At 43.0% G+C, this 19,029-nt stretch overlaps 2 protein-coding genes across 2 annotated transcripts; both read left to right on the top strand.

Moving 5' to 3' along the window:
* Positions 1-414: 414 nt before the first annotated feature.
* LOC136431914 (kelch repeat and BTB domain-containing protein 8-like) lies at positions 415-7,052 on the top strand. Its single transcript, XM_066422966.1, has 5 exons — positions 415-640; positions 3,250-3,463; positions 4,087-4,226; positions 4,492-5,094; positions 5,629-7,052. The coding sequence occupies exons 1-5, from the start codon at positions 534-536 to the stop codon at positions 6,287-6,289; spliced, it is 1,725 nt and encodes a 574-aa protein (XP_066279063.1). The 5' UTR covers positions 415-533; the 3' UTR covers positions 6,290-7,052.
* A 114-nt stretch (positions 7,053-7,166) lies between these two features.
* Positions 7,167-18,147, top strand: LOC136431898 (uncharacterized). The gene is made up of 16 exons (XM_066422964.1): positions 7,167-7,939; positions 8,892-8,957; positions 9,604-9,975; positions 10,670-10,750; positions 11,154-11,522; positions 11,932-12,012; positions 12,236-12,316; positions 13,401-13,775; positions 14,500-14,868; positions 15,238-15,273; positions 15,635-15,801; positions 16,042-16,151; positions 16,466-16,774; positions 16,883-17,045; positions 17,179-17,281; positions 17,444-18,147. Exons 1-16 carry the CDS (start codon positions 7,873-7,875, stop codon positions 17,611-17,613), a joined length of 2,919 nt encoding a protein of 972 aa, XP_066279061.1. The 5' UTR covers positions 7,167-7,872; the 3' UTR covers positions 17,614-18,147.
* Positions 18,148-19,029: the final 882 nt, after the last annotated feature.

Raw genomic sequence — 19,029 nt, 5'->3', positions numbered from 1 at the left:
GATTTCCCCAGGAGTTATTTTGGGACAGCCCACTTCTTGCATGAGGAGTATGGGCGAAACATCCTGAATTTGCTCTTAAAGCAAATGACGGCCAGTCTAGTTCTTTGCGCTTTTTCCAGTGCTTCTTCCATTTATGTACCTGCCTGTGGCACTGGCTGCAAATACACCTGATATTATTATTATTATATTATTTATGTGAATGGAATGGAATAGAATAAAATGAAATAAAGTAAAACAAAATGGAATTAAATGAAATGAAATAATAAAGGTAATAACAGTATGACTTTAGATTTAGCCATATCGAAAATGTTACTAGTATTCCGCTTTTCCAACGTATGCGCAAGACCTGCAAAGGAGCATTCATCATCTACTCATCATCGCCATGGTCATCATCATCACCATCATCATCATCATGAGGTCTGCACCAAGATAGGTCAAAGGTCAAACAAGTTTTACGAAACGTGGCAAGAGATCTCTCATCTAGATCTAGGAGCGACAGTTTCTTCACCCTTGGCCCCCAGACAGTGGTAGATATGGACGTAACGAACGAAGTGCACTCCAACGATGTTCTGCGCGAGCTGAACGAACTGAGGCAGCGGACAGAGCTGACTGACGTGGTTCTGGAGGTGGAGGGGAGAAGGTAGGGTGATGGGGGAGGGGGGCGCCACGTGCGGCGTCGTTACCATATTATCATATTGCGCTTTTTCCACTATAAACGACATTGTGCTACGTTCCGTTCGATTATGAGCCGATACCTGCCGGTGTGAAGGCGCAAATTATACCGCCAAAAAGTTTAAAACTGTTTTGAGTAACAAAACAAGGCGGTCTCCATTGGCAGTTACGTTGATAGGAATCGTATGGGAGGTCCCGGGCGGGTCACCCGTAATCAGTAACCAAGTTTTAGTTTCAATTCCTAGTTTCATGGCGGTACATGATTTACGTAAATCGACAACTGCACTCGACGTAATGTAACACAGAAACTGTTATCCCGTGGGTGGCATGACGATGTTTCAGAATGCCTCCCCTGTTACATTATGTGTGTTGTAATGCGGTAGATTGCATGGAAAAATGAAAGAATGCAAAATCAAAACAGGTTCGTAGTCATTTCTTTATTTTCAGCAAAGGGTCAATAAATAAAGTTGATAACTGAATAATTTCATCTGTTTTCTTTGTGCTAGTGTTTCTGACTGACAATACACCCCCTCGCCCATGGTGGTGCGGTCCAGCTGGGCATTTCGCATAATTGCACCAGCCGGATAATTGCACCAAAAACGCTGACAAATGGGTGGTGCAGTTAAGCGGATTCTACTGTACTTTGATATTCTCATATCGCGCAATCCTTTTCTACTATGAATGACATTGTGCCACGTTCGATGCGTCTCCTGTTGATGTGTAAGCTCACTGGTAGTTCGTAAATATTGCTTTGATACCCAAGGGCTTACGGAAAAGGCCAGGCAGTCAACCAGGCCTGGCTACACTGGCAGGCTACCCTTTTTGGGGCCCAATGGTATGCATGGGTTTTTGGTCTCTAATGGAATGTCTGGATGTCAGGATAGAGTACAAGTGGAAATAAAGATAATTGGTAGGATGGGACAGGTCACAGTAATGTGACCTTTGCTTGCTGCAACATTAAATCCCAAACAGATGTCTCACACTTTGAGTGAATGTACATGTATGTGTTTGTTCTTGTCTGTGTGTGTTTGTACAATGTCTATTGCATGAAAGATAGGAACAACACAAACGACGCTATTATAGTGTTTGGTGCAGGACATGTGACAGATAGCCACCATGATCCTTTGTTGGCCTGACTGGGAGTACATTGGAAATAGTGGTACATGTACAGACGAAGCCACTTAATTGCACCCCGGATAAACGCACCTTCCATTTAATTGCACCAAATCCCAAAATCCCAAACCGGTTCCCATTCACTGCATTGTTAATGACTCCGCATATCTGCACCACGCATGGTCACCAATGCCGGATAACTGCACCAAAATTTATCAAAAATTCTCGACAAGTTAACTAAAAAAGGTGCACTAAAATCGGCAAACGCGGTACAAATGAGCCGATACCTGCCGGTGTAAAGGCGCAATACCGCCAATATGTTTAAAACTATTTTGAGTGACAAACCAAGGCGGTCTCCATTGACAGTCACGTTAGGAATCGTATGGGAGGGCCCGGGCGGGTTATGGGGCGTGTCAGAACCATTAAGAAACGCACGCCTACCAAAGGCGGCATTACGCTTTGGCAGACAGCATACTGCACTCAATAAAGATTGGTCTCTACCTGTACTCTAGCTCCAAGCAGAGGTAAGATCTGGGGTATTTTCTTATACGTCTTTCTTCGCAAAAATACGTCTTACCTCTGCTTGGAGATTACCTGTACACTGTCTTGTTACTGTGAATGCATTCAAGTTCGCGAGGATTTGATTTCGCGTTAAGGGTGACATGGGGTGTTCTCGGTGGTTTGATATTCGCGGCAGCGCTATTGTCACATACTGCTGCAATGATAAAAGACTGGCGTCTTTACGTACATTTAGTCGGAAACCTCACAGCGACTTGGCAAGGGCTACAGACGCGTAGACGGACATAGCAGTCGCCTTTGGCGGGGCGGTGCGGTGCTGACGTGATCATCTGTCAAATTATTAAGTGGCAGAGCTGAATCCGCGTCGTAGAAACTTCCTGCATTCACCGGAACGAGGTAAAATGCGGGTTCGGCTCAGCTATAAGGAGAATGATCTGTCACTGCTCTGGGCTCACCCGTAATCAGTATTGTCCAAGTTTTAGTTTCAATTCCTAGTTTCATGGCGGTACATGATTTACGTAAATCGACAACTGTACTTCATGTAATTTAACACATGCAGAAACTGTTATCCCATGAAAGAATGCAAAATCAAAACAGGTTCGTAGTCATTTCTAAGGGTCAATAAATAAAGTTAATAACTGAATAGTTTCGTCTGTTTTCTTTGTGCTAGTGTTTCTGTCTAATAATACAATGCCCCCGGCCCCTACCCCCGCCCATGGTGGTGTGGTCCAGCTGGGCATTTCGCATAATTGCACCAGCCGGATAACTGCACCAAAAACGCTGACAAATGGGTGGTGCAGTTAAGCGGATTCTACTGTATAGGGAAGAGTGATTGTCTTACAGTGTCTGCCATGTTTCTTGGGATTCCTGCAGTGGATGCTGATTGTTCATTGTTATACCCCTATGTAATACTCAAGAATGAAACTATATTTTCTTTAATCTCAGTTTCCCCTGCCATCGCCCCGTCCTGGCATCGTGCAGCCCCTACTTCCGTTCCATGTTCACCAGCGGCTACGCAGAGACGAAACAGAAAAGGATAAAGATAAAGGATGTAAGTGCAAAAGTCATGGCAATGATTCTGGACTACGCCTACACCGGCCGCTTCCAGATGAAGCCAGACAGGGTCCAGGCTGTGATGTCTGCAGCCAGGCTACTGCAGGTGAGGATGCTGCTTCCAAGTCTTCATACATGTCTGGCCACGACAACTTGCTCAATCATCACTTTTGTCAGTCTTTGTTGTTCAGTTTGTTTGTTTGTATTGCACACCCGGTAAACCGCATGAAGGCGTAACACACCAGGTTTGTACGGAACAGTACAAGCTGCATATCCGGACAGATTTATACGATCCACACACACTAGGAAGGACCCCTACTCTTTTCGATAAGTGTGTTGGGTTCTTTAACGTGCTTGAGGTGTGGCTCTCCTCAAACATGGGACCTCCATTTAACGTCGAGGGACGTCCCTAACCGAAGCTAGGTACTCATTTTCACCTGAGTAAAGTGGGGAAAGTCATGTGAAGTGCCTTTCCCAAGGGCACAACGTCAACGGGACAAATCAGGGGACCCCGGATTCGAACCCGGTATCTCTGGGTTCTGGGGCCAAACACCCTGCCACTACGCCGCCGCGACGCCACAGTTCCACATATGCAATAGCACCATGTTTTGGGGGGGGGCACTTACCCTTCTGTGCACTCATGAGTTTACCCCTTTGCTCCTTCAATAGGTAAACTGATAAGTGCAGAATTGCCTATGCTGTAACTGTTTCCATGTTTGTTGCTTCTAGGTGGATTTTGTAGGCCGGAAGGCAGCAGAATACATGAAGGACCACCTGGATGTGTTCAACTGTGCAGATGTGTTAATGTATGCTGACATGCTGGGGGAGTTTGCCCTAGTGGAGGCCAGTAAGAGGTACATGGCATCCAGGTCAGTCCAATGGTTGTTTCTCACATTATGAGATAGATTATATTAATTTGATCCATCATCATCACCGTGTTTCAGTGCTGGGAAACCTCCGTCTTGACATTCTCATGATGTGACCAAGTCAACACAGTCTTTGCATGAGCAGAAATCAGCAGATATTGTTACCTTATTCATTTGATTGTCTGTTTCAAACAGCTCTAACTTAGAACATTCACAATGTGTGCTTTAACATGGTTGAATCAATCCATTGCACATGTAACTTTTTCAGGTTCAACGAGGTGGCTCTACAACCATCCTTTCTCCAGTTGCCTCTGGACAACCTCCAGTCATTGCTTGACAGGGATGATCTAATGTCTAACTCAGAAGACGACGTTGTGCAAGCTGCTCTGAGATGGATTGATTTCAAGCAAGAAGAACGCTTGCAGCACGTTCCTGACCTTTGCAAATCATTACGCCAGTCTCTTATCAGCCCCAAACTGCATGTGACAATTGAGAGTAAGTGCCTGTCAACAGACAGCAAGTTAGTTTATAGTGACAGCACAACCCAGCGACTGGGACAAGTACGAACTGAACTACAGATCTTTCTAAGAGAAGGTGGTCATGAGGATTTGCAGTCGTCTGCTCCATGCTATAACCCTTCCACAGGAAGTCTGCATGCAATTGATATGCCTCGCGATCTTGACAGGTCTTCTAGATCTGTGACAATAACTCCTGATGATGAGCTGTACCTGGCAGGTAACATTGTTGCTAGGAGACTAGAACGTCCGTGGAAGACATGGAGGAAGCATACCAAATGGAAGAAATTTTACCAGTACAACCACCTCTTTAACACCTGGGAACCAAGGTGTAAGATGATCAGACCAAGAGCCAGGTATGTCTCCTTGTTGCAAGCTGCTGATTTCTTGCCTTAATTCATTTACGGAAGACAAAATTCCATGCACTGAAGTCTAAATTCTTTTAGATCCAAGGCAAAAGGATTTTTCATGATAAGTACTGAGGAAAATGTACTGAGGAAATGTACCTGTACTGAGGAGAATTTGCAGAACTTCAAATTAACAGTTATGACACCGAAAAGTGTGGTTGTCCTTTGTCCATGTTTTATATGCTTTACTTCACTGTTCCTTGTACGTGTTTAAAACAGGCTGATGGAATTTTCCTGCCAATTTAACACCATTAAGTCTGTGCATGATACCTACTGCCATTTTCCTCAGTAAATTAAAACAGATTGAAAAACATTTCCATCTGCTGCACATAGCACAGAATTGACCCTAACCAGACATGCCTTTTTAAGCTTATTTCTGCATACCAATTATGTAAGGGTCAAAGCCTCATGGGAGAGTTGGGTACCCCACGTACATGTAGCTGTGTGTGTTGATATCTTTTTTCCTGTATCTGTCTTTCCCAGGTGTGGTCTGGTGTATCTGAAGGGGTACATCTATGCCATTGGTGGTGAATGCAAGGGTGATGACAAAGGAACAGCAGAGAGATACGACCCAAGCTGTGATGAGTGGGCCCCCATAGCACCCATCCCTCACACAATGTCCTCGGAACTCTGTGCCGTGACTCTTGATGACAGTATCTATGTTATGAGTAAGGATGGCTGCTACAGCTTCAGTGCCACAGAGAACAAGTGGAACAAGATAGCGGACATGCTTCAACCACCAGTGCGTCCTCAGGCCATCCCGTATCGGGGGTGCATCTACTGTATAGACTGCGACAAGGAAGGTGCATGCAGGAGTGTAGAGATGTACAACCCTACACAGGGAGAGTGGAAGAAGACAGGAAATCACCCTTTTTCCTTCGACAGAGCAACCCTGATGAAACATGAAGAGAATATGTACCTCCTCACTTTAACCAATGACGAAGATGAATGGGACGTAGAGGACATGGACTTTTCCATTTACTGGTACCAGCCAGAGACAAACTCTTGGCTGGATACAAGAGGCAATCGCAGGTTGTATCCCCCCTTGGCAACGTGGTTAAGATCTGGGACTAGGACAGATTGTTTGACAGCCAGGATGATCCCAATGTGTCTTGGGGATCCAGATGCTTGGGGATGCATCTAGAAGCGGAATCTCAGTGACAATGTTAAGGACAATGCTAAACGACAGTGGAAGTGATGTCCAAATTTTCGACGTCTACTGTACGTCTTGTTCACGGAGTGACCTAGTCTCGCGAGAAACTAGGTCGAGACTTGTGAAGATCGTCCTGCCTCCCCCGCCTCCTTGCGGAGCAGGAGTAAGTAGGACTTGGGCAGCTCCCAACCTCCGGTGCGGTTCATCCCAGCAAGTTCTAACTGGATGTGGACTGCCTCTTTAAAAGTCTCGGCCTAGTCTCGTGTTCTCGCGAGACTAGGTCACTCCATGAACAAGACGTACAGTAGACGTCGAAAATTTGGAGGTGCGTATCTCGTTACCTTTTCTAAGTCACTGATTGATAAATATTCGTGTAACTGTTATTATACGCTACTGATGAACCTCTTCAACGTTAGAAGCCTTGTATTGCATATTGTTCATGGCTAAACCTGGTAGCTTTTGTTACCGTTGTAGGTCTCAGCATTACATAGTTATTAGTGAACAGTTTTGTACTTGCAAATGTAAATCTATTAAGAGTGAATAACTTGGAAAGGTACCTATACGTAAGGAATATTACTATGCCAGCCGTTTTCCTCAGTTATTGTTTCTATTTTTAGTGTAATTATTTTACGGATGTAGGCCCTGTAATATTACATGATACAGGTAGATATAACTACTTTCTAAGCAATGACGTTGTATTAGTGACAATATGTCATGTTTAGTAAATCATTAAATGAAGAGAAAGAAAAAGCCATACATGTATCCTGAATTGTGCCTGCTGTTTTGTAGATACGAGGTCCTGAGCGGAGCCTGCATTTTGTTAATCGTTACTGTCTGTGTCCGTGTGCCCATGAACAGTACGTTTACTTGTAATGCAAGGATAAGGTCTGTTTCCTGCAGAGGTATTGTATTCTGTGTGTGTGTCTTTGTCTTGGTGTGACAGTGTGTCTGCGGTTATTATACCGTTAAGGAGGTCAGTGACCTCCAACAGGAGTATTGTATTTGTGATTGCAGCCTTAAATCAATATCCCTTTAGTGGACTTGTTTGCGCTTTGCCCCTAGCAGTACTTTCAGATTTTGGAGAATTTTAGATCGCCAGCCCCATCTTGAAGGTAGTCAACAGTCCACAGCTGTGGTTTGCCTAATGTTTGCCTGTACATGAAGTTAATGCCAATATGGCACTTTTGATCGCTGCAATGCTGCAACTTTCAGGCTTAACCGTCCAGCATGTTGGACAATGCTTACGTCATTATCACGTGAGTGCAAATTACTTATACTGAGAATAGTCGTGGCCAACATTAAATGATGATGACAGACCTCCAATAAAAAAAAATGATTACATTTAAAAGCTTACTGTATGTTTTTCCAAACAGTTGAAGGTTAGTGGGTAGCCATCCATCTACGCTGGTTTGTTTTCTGTGAACTCGATTTTGGTCCTTGATTTTGAACCTGATCTGTAACCTCTGACCAATAACAGGGCATGATTCCGACTGGCCAAGTGTTTTCCGACAGTGCTGTCGGTCCCCTGTGTTCCCCTCAGTCTGTTATCTTTCTCTGCATATCTATACAGAACCATGGCGTTACTTAACGTGCAGGTCATATCCCTGGTGATCTTGGGACTCGCATTGTGTGCGGTTTGTGGTAAGAATCGTCTTTTGTGCATTACCTGACTGTGTGGTATTTGTCAAGGCTCCGATGGGGGTTGTTTTTGCAAACAGGAGGCAGATTTGTACGATATTTGAAACTGTTTCCTCCTTTATAAAGCCTGTATTTCATCAAGTATGTGTAGTTTCTAACTCCTGTTATTTAAAGGACTATAGGCATATCTCTCTGCATTTCATAGATGTGTTATTCCTACGTCCAGTTTGATTGTTAGGTCAAGGGCAACTGTGGTTAAGGGCTAGATAGCAAGCTTTCTCTGTTTTCACGTATGTAATTGAAAGTTTCTACTGAGGCAAACATTTTCTGCCCCTATGTAATCTGGTCTTGCCTTGTAGCTGTGTGTTATCCTACGATCATGTTCGTCAACTACTTTGTTTATGTTAACGTAAATGTACATACACGTAATATCCAACAGGCTAAATCGACGTCAGAGGCTCCGCGGGAGCAGCCGCATGCACGGCGCCACCTTGCATTTTACTGCCCGGATGGGCGGTCAATTACAGATCGACAGCACACAAAGAAACGATGACATTGATATAATGATTAAAATCATACTGTTTACAAGGCACCATAGACATATCAACAGCGTAGAACAGTCAAGAGGTCAGAACCATATGGGGCACATCAGTGGCACGGCATCGCACAGTGCGCCAGTCGCGGGACAACCGCTGTTTTCCTTGGCAGACCATACCGCGTACCGCTAGCAACTTCTCAGATATTTGCGTGAACCTGGTAAATTGTTTTAGCACATGGCTACTTCCCCTCAGCCAACGAGTTGTTTGTGAAAGACCATGAAAACAGTCGGAACAGCTAAGAAAGATTCAGGAGAAATAAGAGAGTTTCCGGGGGAATTGAAGCACCAGTTGGTCAAACTGATGAAGTAGAGAAACTTTGAAAAACCCCCAACTTTTTAGCCTGTTTTTTTGTACAGTCTTCTCTGCAGATGGCGCAGTAGATGCGGTGTCAGGTGTACAACTTGAATCGAACTATACTTCAAGTAAGTGCATTCCTCTTTCATATGTATTATTGTTATCTGTGTCACACGCCCGATATGCACGCTACTGGAAAGCGTTGCAATCCTTAGGACAGGACGTTGAGCCGTGGTCCACCATTTATTGTGATTGTTGAAAAGAGCTAGGATTTCACCAGTACAGTGAACCTGTAAATACTGTACATGCACTGCTAGTGGAAGAATAGCTCAGTTGTTCATTGATTTAATTTGAGCTGGACTGGTTTGAGATCACTTTCACGTTCATGCGTCCCACAATACGTCTTTCTTGTGATCAATATTGTTGTGTGGCCAATGATCAAAGTAATAAGAAAATAAATACGTAGATACACAATAATTGCAAAGGACGACTGCTGCCTGTGATTTTGTCATTGTAGACCACGCACGGTGTCCTGAATAAGATGACAATATACATCACGTCACTAGAAAACAAGCTAAAGCAAAGACTATCTTAGGTTGAAGTTGTTTTGACTGATGGACAAGCCTTATAATTGCACCATCGTCACAGACCGCGCAGCATGATGCAGTAGCATGATGTGGCAGCTCGCAAGTACAGAATTTAAGCCATTAAGTGGCGTGTAGTTAAAATCAAAATTGTTCACTTTTTGATATACGTTGCATCCGATCTTTATAGAACGAAATGCTACATATCTGGCTCCTTACAAAGGATGGCACTACTACAAAGTACCTGTCAACGGAGCTATGACGTCGAAGAACGTGAAGGATGCGTGTGAGTCAGCTGGTTTCGTGACGCCGTGTCCCGGAGGCAGCGCGTGTGAATTTTCCTCCTCCTCGTGCGTCACAACAGGACTGGTTGGCTGTAGCAACCCGATGTCAGATGTATCCCAGGAGCTGTGTGGTGATAGCCCAAACCTCTGTGCACAGCTGCACGGTGTGTACCAGTTCATGAACAACTGGAGTAACGGTGGCGCTTGTGGTGTAGAGCCGGGAAGCTGGTGCGCCAATTGGTCTGGACATCAAAACAAATACGCCTTTTGTGCAAGAGGTATTTTGAAACATCTAATTTATCATAGCTATAATTTTGTGTTTTGCAAAAGTGTTTGATGTAATACAAAAGTGTTTGCTTGAGTGCTAGTTTACAGGAGTGTTTCAGGGTTTAATGCAAATGACAGCTATGTGCATGGACTCGGTTTCTTTACCTTCCTTATTAGCATAGTAAAAAATCCGTGCGATGTTAGGGCACGTGCGATGTTAGGGCGCCCCCGTTGTATTTACGTTACAGGATGCCCATGGGTCTTATAATGGGTAGGTAACGATACCAGGTGTGTAGGACAGGTTCTGTTAATCTACAATCATCTACAATTATCTGTTAAAAGGTCAGTGGTCGATGTACACCATTTCCAACTGCAAGATGCCTACTTTCAAACCACAAAGTCCATTTACAACCCCTTATGGTTTGTCTTCTTTCTAAAGCAGCCACCTGGCTCTACAAAACTATATTTCATAACCTGACCCTCAATCGACTTGTGACACTTGTTCTCCTCCCAGTCGAAGAAAATACTTGAATGAACTGAAGACAAAAGTTCTGCTGTCCCTCTTACACGTTTGGTATATGATGCATACTGGACAATATCTTATTTTCTTTTGTCTACTTACAAAGCACTCCCCTAGCGTGTCTTAAAATGGTTCACTGTACACTGTACAAGATGTTTTCTTATTTTTTTGTTGCTCTGTCATAGATCCGAATGTTACAACCGTTGCACGCCTTTATACAATCGCAACACCCCACGATGCAACCGTCGCACATGACAAAGAGTCGAGTAAGTAACCTAATTTTAAGTTACACGCACATTGCAGGAAACAATTGATCTATTTTAAAAGGAGATTAAGCATTCTATGAAACGTATGTGTATTCTGATGTCTTTCTAGGGGTAGGAAATATGTTTCATATTCAATATTCTTTTTTCAAGAGGATAAGATATTGAGAATTCTACTACATGTGAATTTTCGTCTGTTTGCTTCCCTGGTGTCTTTAAAATGCCTTCTGTCAACAAGGGATGATAATCACATACGACTGCCATTTGTATGTTGTTCGAAAAAAAGCCACATCCGTCGTATGTTCGTGCAGTATATGTTGGCAATCAATAAAAGGCGCCTAGGCGTAGACTTGGCCAACTCATTGAACTAAAAAAACAATGCTTGTAACTATTATCCAATTTGTAGGGAATTGCTGTGGTAACATAATGCGACAGGCGTCGGGAGTAGTTGACCAGTCCGGCAGCTACAGGGTTCCAGACGGTTGGACCATGTGTTACATCGACGGGCGCGACACTGCCTACCACAACACCCCGTGTCGGGATCTACTCCAGGGAGTTCCCGAGTACGGAGATGCCAGACAACTGCTCTCAGCTGGAGGAAACTTTGGGTGCTGGCACGGGGATACTGGTGGCTCTCCTGGACCGGCATTCGCAACGAATAATGTCATTCAGAAAAGCTGTCGAGACGGCATCCAGCAGGGCACAAGGCTGTCGTCTTGGGGGAGCCGACGAACAACAACAACACTTGGAGTCTGTATCAAGGGCATCGCTTGTGGTAAGTGCGGCATAACTATTGCTGAACCAAAGGATACGTACAACACGGACATACCTGAGTCAGTGGCTGATGTCTCCTATTGCTAGCTGCATCGTGCCTTCTTTGAAAACAAAAAGTCCATCAGAAATGTTTTACATTCTATAAAAGCAACGCAAGGCCTTACAAAGCTATAAACTGACCGTCTTTTCAACTGTGGGGGCAATTATTCGTCTCCAATGTACACGTTGGGGTTGTGTATTTTCTTCCCTCTATAATAATAAGCAAATAGATTTCATTATGAATATGACCATGTATAAATTTCTGGAATCTTATTTTTTTTTTACTACTCACAAAGCCCTCCAATAATACTTGGCGCAATAGTGCACATTAATAAGAGACGTTTCTTTTATTGTTTGTTTCGCTGTCATAGACCAGAATGCTGCAGCCGCTGCATCCCTCGACACCACAGCTGCACCTCATGATACAACCGCCGCACCTAGTAAAGGGGCAAGTAAGTAAAAATGAATTGTAGGCAAGACCTGTATGTTGAACATCAGCATCCTATGTAAGGTATGAGTATTCCAATATATCCTGAAATAAGATTTCATTATGATCATGTCTAAATGTCTGGATTCTTATGCCTTTTGCTACTCACAAAGACCTCCAATAAAACGCGGCACAATTGTGCACATTATTAAGAAACGTTTCTTTTATTGTTTGTTGCGCTGTCATAGACCAGAATGTTGCAGCCGCTGCATCCCTCGACATCACAGCTGTACCTCATGATACAACCGCCGCACCTAGTAAAGGGGCAAGTAAGTAAAATTTAAAAATGAATTGTAGGCAAGACATGTATGTTGAACATCAGCATCCTATGTAAGGTATGAGTATTCCAATATGTATATTAGAACATGATCTTCTAAACTACCAAAAATGCCCTTTCTTATTTTTCTTGTTTCTTCTTATACACAAATAAGTATTAAAAGAAACTCACTGTGTTTAAGAAAAACATTTGTCCACGAGTTAAAAATTTATTGCTGAGTAAATTTATCTCGAAGTAAGGTTATTCAAGAAAGGGGAGAGAAAATTTCTGATATTTTCTTAAACATAACAAGAAAAATAATATTGAAGTCAATAAAAGCAAGAAATTTACACTAGAATTTCTAGCAATTCTTGAGAGTAAAAATCATGTTGAGAAGTAGTTTCTTAACTTAACAGAATTAGGAAAGTGTTCCTTGTTGTGAGAATTTCCATGGGAAGAATCAGACTGATTCCTTTTCTTTCTTTTTCCTTCCTGAAATTCTTGATATAAGAAAATTTGTTCACGAGTTAAGAAAAACGAGAAAAACTAGAAAGGTAAGAAAAGATAATTTTGGTAGTGTCTCAACGAGAATAATGTGAGTAATGTACTTTCTTTAAGAATAGGATTTTGCTAACTTTCAAAACGTTGATATACTTGTGTACAAGATATAGATAATTTTAACTTTACTATCCTTAGGAACGGATGATAACGAATTCTGACTTACGTTGTTCTTAAAAAGAAGATAAAAAGAAAAGGCTCGACAAAAGACATCAATTGAACTAATAAACGATGCCAATCACAACCAATTGTGATTTTGTCTTTGTAGATCATGATGTTAAGATGACAATAGGCATAAATGCTGCGTAGGCTCTCTCCACGATCAAGGAACGGAAGAAGACAAAATCATAGACTATCTTAGGATGAAGCTGTTTGAACTGATAGGCAATTCTTGCACCAACGTCATGAAACTGTTGCAGTAACATCTTGTGGTAGCTGGCAACGGAAGAAGTTACTAGTAATCCATCAAGTGACACGTCGCTGAATTACTGATGATTTTTCAGTTCTTTGATTGATATTTCATCCAATCTCCTTTATAGAACGGAATGCTTCATATCTGGCTCTTTACAAAGGATGGCATTACTATAAAGTGCCTGTCACCGGAGCAATGACATCGGCCAACGTGAAGGCTACGTGTGAGGCAGCCGGGTACGTCACGCCGTGTTCCGGGGACAACGATTGTCGGCACTCATCGCCCTCGTGCGTCTTCACGGGCTTGGAGGACTGCTTTCGCCCAATGAATGACGTATCCCAGGCACTGTGTGGTGCTACTCCACATAATTGTGCTCAGCTTGACGGTGTGTACCAGTTCATGAGCAACTGGACATCTGATGGTGACGCTTGTGGCGCAGAGTCGGGAAGATGGTGCGTTGAAGGCTCTGCGCAACAGGACCGATACGCCTTTTGTGCAAGAGGTATTTTGAAAAGTGGTATCGACGATAAATCACTGTTCGTAAATATTTGGTGCATTGATAGTTTATAGTGACGGTTACAGGATGCCCATGGATCGTCTAGTGGGTGAGTTAAACGATTTCAGGTGGGTAGAACAGGTTCTATCCATCTGCAATGCCAGGAAATCCATGAACCAAGAAGGTTATGTTTTGGTCAGCGTTCATGTATGTGTGTGTGGGTGTGTCCGTCTGTCAACACAATAATTCGAGAATGCCTAGATGAATTGGACCTTGAAATGATTAGATTTTGGCTTCACTTGAAAGTTCATCCGTGTTAGTAGAAGTCATTCTGTGTCAAAGTTAAAACTACAATTTCCAACACAAGTATTTGGACTTACCCAAATTTTCGACTGACCAACTCCAGTCCTTATCAAGGAATGACCAATCCACTGTCTCTGTGACGTCACGTAATGCAGATAGGACACGTGACTCGGGCAGTAATGCAGATTGCATTGCAGTTGCGTTACGTTGGAGAAAGTCTGTGGCGCCCTCCGTCTCTGTTAGGGGATGGTTGTAAAGCCATTTTTGCAACGTCTGATCCACTGAAACAGATTTTGGCTTCCCTAGCGACTTTCGTTGGTACCGTAGCGGAACTTACGGTTTTGATATCTCGTGTTCTGGAATGTAGACTTGACAAGATATTCATTGAAATTATTAATAATGCTTATAACTATCATCCACTTTGTAGGGAATTGCTGTGGCAACATATTGCGGCAGGCGACGGACGAAGTTGATCATTCGACTACCAACAGCATTCCAGTTCCAGACGGTTGGACCATGTGTTACATCGACGGGCGCGACGCTGCCTACCACAACACCTCCTGTCGGGACCTGCTCCAGGGAATTCCCAAGTACGGAGATGCCGATCAACTGCTCGCAGCCGGAGGGAACTTCGGGTGCTGGCACGGGAACACTGGTGACTCTCCCGGACCGGCATTCGCAACGAATAATGTCATTCAGAAAAGCTGCCGAGACGACATCCAGCATGGCACACGCCTATCGTCGTGGAACCCATTAACATCGACACTTGGCGTTTGTATCAAAGGTATTAACTGTGGTAAGTACGGCATAACTTCTGCCAAACGGAAGAACATATCCAATGGCAAGTGCATCGATCGAAAGGCCGGAATTGACATGCATCATCAGCAGTAGTAAAAACTTGTCTTTCAAACGTAATTAGGATATTCATGATATGGTGATATTATGATTTAACGGTCATTTGTATGTATTAACATGTTTGCATTAACACACATATAACAAGAGGTGGAAGAACAACAACAATAACAACAAAGTAAATCTGAAGGATTCCTTTTATTTAGAGAGCTGTTGTCGTTTATTTCATGAGACCCTTCCGATACCACAAAACGTCAAAACGTTTATTCTAAACAATGCGTTATTATATGTTTTGTATTCTTGTTTCCAACAGACAAACGAACCACAGCTCATTCAGATAAGATATCGGGTATGATGTACATTCTTTGTTTTCATAACTTATAAATCAAACTGTATATTCTGGGTTGAAATTTATTGTCATTATTTTTTGAAATACTAAGCGTTTTTTTGTGATTTTATTTTGAGCTACTATGGTAAGATATAAAAACGCTGCGATGCTGCAATCAGGGTAGGTGGATTATGCCAAAGGAAAGGACTTTCACACATACACTATATGATATTTGGGAGGAGAAGAACATCATTTAGAATAGATAGCTAATCGCAACATTACTTGCATAATCGATGAGACAAGATAAAACTAGAAATGTACAAAGGTTCTGAATATTTTTAATGGAGGTATGAGGTCTCCGAACTCTTGTTTCTCGTTGTAGCCTCTATCAAATGCACCAACGACTACATGGAGCTGGCGATTCCTGTGGACGAACTGACTGACGTCACCCTTAACAACCTTCACTGGGAGCCTGACCAGAACTGTGGCGCCACAACTAACGGCACTCACTACCTTTTCCGTACAGACCTGTACGGCTGTGGAACCCAGGTATGTCTAGCTTGGGTAATTGTCATCTGAAGAAATCTCTTTTCTGGATGTTCTAAGAGCTATCGTAAGCAATTGCACCCACAAAACATACAAGAGATGTGTCAATTACATAGTATTGTAGTGCTTTAGCTTCACCCTGTGATCTCTGTAACTCTTACTACCTTTTATTATTCAATACAGTTTTACAGTAACACATGTCTAATCAACACACGTTCTTTGTTTTTGAAAATTGCCCATCAGGTGACTTTCGACCCAAAGTACGTCATCTTCAAGAACAACATCAACATCCGGGGTTCTCCAACGACAAACAGTGTCATCGCCAGGGACGGAGACATCAGGATTACTTCAAAGTATGAAGAAACTTGATAACTTTCGCGGGGTCTTTTCATTGTTGTTTGCTTTTGCCTACCTCTTTTTTGCTTTTCTCAATGGATAGAATTCACAACCAAGTCTTTGAATATATTTGTTCTATACTTTGAGACAGCATGATAAGATGTACATTCGTTCATCTTATTTGTGTGTTTAGTACCGAGACTGCCCTATGGCTACATGTGTTTGAAATAAAACGCGATTAATAGCGAATACTTGCCATGTCAAGTTAATGTAGATATCAAGATAATGACATTAAAAAAGTATCATGGTAAATTATTTTCTCAATTAACAGGTGCAAATTCGAGCGTCAGCAGTGGGTGGACTCTACCTTCCTGCCCATCCCAGGGGGGCACGGACTTAATATTACAGAGGAGGGGTTCGGGCAGCTGGAGGTTCGTCTCTCCATGTTTCCCACACGGCAGTACCAGACACCGTACCAGGCTGACCAGTACCCCGTCCATCTCAAACTGCGCCAGCACATCTACATGCAGCTAGAGGCGCAGGGTCACTGCAAGAAACTGTCTGTGAGGGCGGTCAACTGTAAGGCAACCATGTCACCTGAACCCAACGATACCCTGCAGTATCAACTCATCGACGACGGGTAGGCAGAATCGACATGTGACGTTTGCAACGTTCAGCACAGTAATCATTATTTTTTATTATTTGGTCTGTAACGCAATCTGAGAAATATTCAACTTGTTTTCTCCAGTTGTGCTTCCGACCCAACCCTGGACATCTACAGTGTTGAAGACTCCGCCAAGGAACGGTTTGGTTTTGAGGCGTTCCGCTTCATCCAAGAGGTGAAGACGGTGTACGTGCACTGTGAGGTGATGGTCTGTAACGTCACAGACCCTGGGTCCCGCTGTGCAAAGGTTCGTTTTATAGTCATTACTAATTCCAAACAGACTGCTAACTTCAGACAACTGCCAATACCAATAAACAGATTAGTGGTTGAATCATACTATTTGTGTGGCTGTTTCAAAATCACAATTATGCATTATTTAGGGCTGTATTGCAAGACGCAAAAGGACCACTGGTGAGAAAGTCAACATGGTGGGACGCCACATGATCCGCCTGGGGCCAATCATTCTGGACGATGACGAAGAAGGTTCATCTTCATTTGCATTTTATAAAGTCTACTTTTCAAATACCATTGATGTTTTCTCGTGGCTTTGATAGTTTATAAATAGATAGAAGCAATTTCAATGGGGTTACATCAGTTAGAAAAAAAACTTAAGTCGGCTCACGTATGTTACATTTTTGTAAGCAGTGGGCAACCTGCGCCATCGTCGCAGTGCACCCTGGTCCATGGTGGCTGCCGGAGGTGGTCTGATGGCGCTCGCCCTTGTCGTGATGGGCGCGGCCATCGTACTGAAGCGGTCCCGCCGTGGGAAGTGGGCCTACCAGGGTCTGACTGACATGGTAGAGGAGGTGGAATAGATGGAGACAACAGGCTAGCGATGCTGACGTCATGTTTAGCACTCTGACGTTAAGATGTAGTTAGTGGATTGAAATGCCACAATATTGTGACTGCAATTAACATCTACTTACATGATTCCACCAGTGTACATAATTCCGCAACCCCGAAAAGATACGTCCAAACAAATCTCCAACCTAACGTCCTCCTGTCTAATGCATTCCTGTATATCTAAAGTCTGCATACCTGGGAGTGCTGCGCTAGAGATCTCTCAATCTCACTGTTTTTCAAACTGCCGGATTTATGTAACTTTAAGATTAATGTTAATGGAGGTTATATACGTAATGTGACTGCAACTTCCAGGCCATTTAGCATGGTGGACAATGCTTGCAATCACATAGACAGACAATGTTATTCATGGCTGACAATGCTATTCGTGGATGATGACAGACTTCAAGGGAGACCAATTAAAAACCAATTACAGTTAAAAGCTTACTGTGTGATGTTTGTCAATACAGCTGAATGTGAGTAAATGGATGTAGTACACATTTGGCACTTGTTTCAAATCTTGCAGGATATCAATTCTATTATCAGATTTGATCAAGTTTCAAGTTGTGCATATAAATACATTATAAGGAGGAGGAGGCTTAGTGATAACGTGACCTATGACTATCCTGCAAAGAGCAAGATTTAGATCAGGCAACATGCATTTTCCCCACAACAAAAGAAATGTCATCTATACAATGGATGCCGAAGGCTGAATCGATCACCGGCAATTTAAGTGCTGGAGTTCATCAGTTGCGCTAATTGGAGATGACAGGCTCTGCCCAGTTGCTAGCCATATGCAATGTTGGAGTGTTTTGTTTGAACAAGGACATTATATAATTTCTTTGAATGTCCTTGGTAACGTGTAGTCGTACATTAGGGACAAGAACGGTTCGAGTCGGCACAAATATGAGTGTCACAAGAATGTGGTTCGTCCAATTCATTTTGGTTGGGACAGTGTTCATATTCCTGATACTGATAGACGAAGCGGCGCTGCTAGACGAAGGTGGGTTGGTTACTCTTTCTGTGTTGGCCTATTGTCAACTTTCAACCCTTTTAATTGGCAGCCTTGGTCTCAGCGTCTTCCACGGATTACTCGTAGTCGTATCTAGTCCAGAAAAACAATGAATTCTACTGCTTATCAATTTTAATTTTGCGATTCTCATATCAATACGGACACCAACATGGCAGCGTGCATATAGCAATGAGGTCACGTAGAAATGATTTATGGGTATTTCTGTTTAAATCTATCTGAATGGGCACTGCCGTTGACACGGAATTTATTGTGTCTGAAATTCTTGTTCTTACTTCAGGATGTCCAACAGCAGACGGCTACGTTAGATTTGACGGAATTTGCTACAAGGACTTTAATGAGGCGAAGTCGTACAATGGGG

The sequence above is a fragment of the Branchiostoma lanceolatum genome, chromosome 1 (genome assembly GCF_035083965.1).
Source record: "Branchiostoma lanceolatum isolate klBraLanc5 chromosome 1, klBraLanc5.hap2, whole genome shotgun sequence".
In the NCBI taxonomy this organism is placed as follows: Eukaryota; Metazoa; Chordata; class Leptocardii; order Amphioxiformes; family Branchiostomatidae; genus Branchiostoma; species Branchiostoma lanceolatum.
The sequence above is the reverse complement of the archived record's forward strand: the minus strand, read 5'-3'. Positions and strand labels throughout refer to the sequence as shown.

What these genes read in the sequence shown, in the direction of transcription:
- LOC136431914 (XM_066422966.1), top strand. Translation starts at nt 534, where the DNA reads ATGGACGTAACGAACGAAGTGCACTCCAACGATGTTCTGCGCGAGCTG. An exon ending in AAGAGGTACATGGCATCCAG is followed by an intron (nt 4,227 to 4,491) that starts GTCAGTCCAATG and finishes TAACTTTTTCAG; the next exon opens with GTTCAACGAGGTGGCTCTAC. An exon ending in ATGATCAGACCAAGAGCCAG is followed by an intron (nt 5,095 to 5,628) that starts GTATGTCTCCTT and finishes TGTCTTTCCCAG; the next exon opens with GTGTGGTCTGGTGTATCTGA.
- LOC136431898 (XM_066422964.1), top strand. Translation starts at nt 7,873, where the DNA reads ATGGCGTTACTTAACGTGCAGGTCATATCCCTGGTGATCTTGGGACTC. An exon ending in TATCAAAGGTATTAACTGTG is followed by an intron (nt 14,869 to 15,237) that starts GTAAGTACGGCA and finishes TGTTTCCAACAG; the next exon opens with ACAAACGAACCACAGCTCAT. An exon ending in TGTACGGCTGTGGAACCCAG is followed by an intron (nt 15,802 to 16,041) that starts GTATGTCTAGCT and finishes ATTGCCCATCAG; the next exon opens with GTGACTTTCGACCCAAAGTA.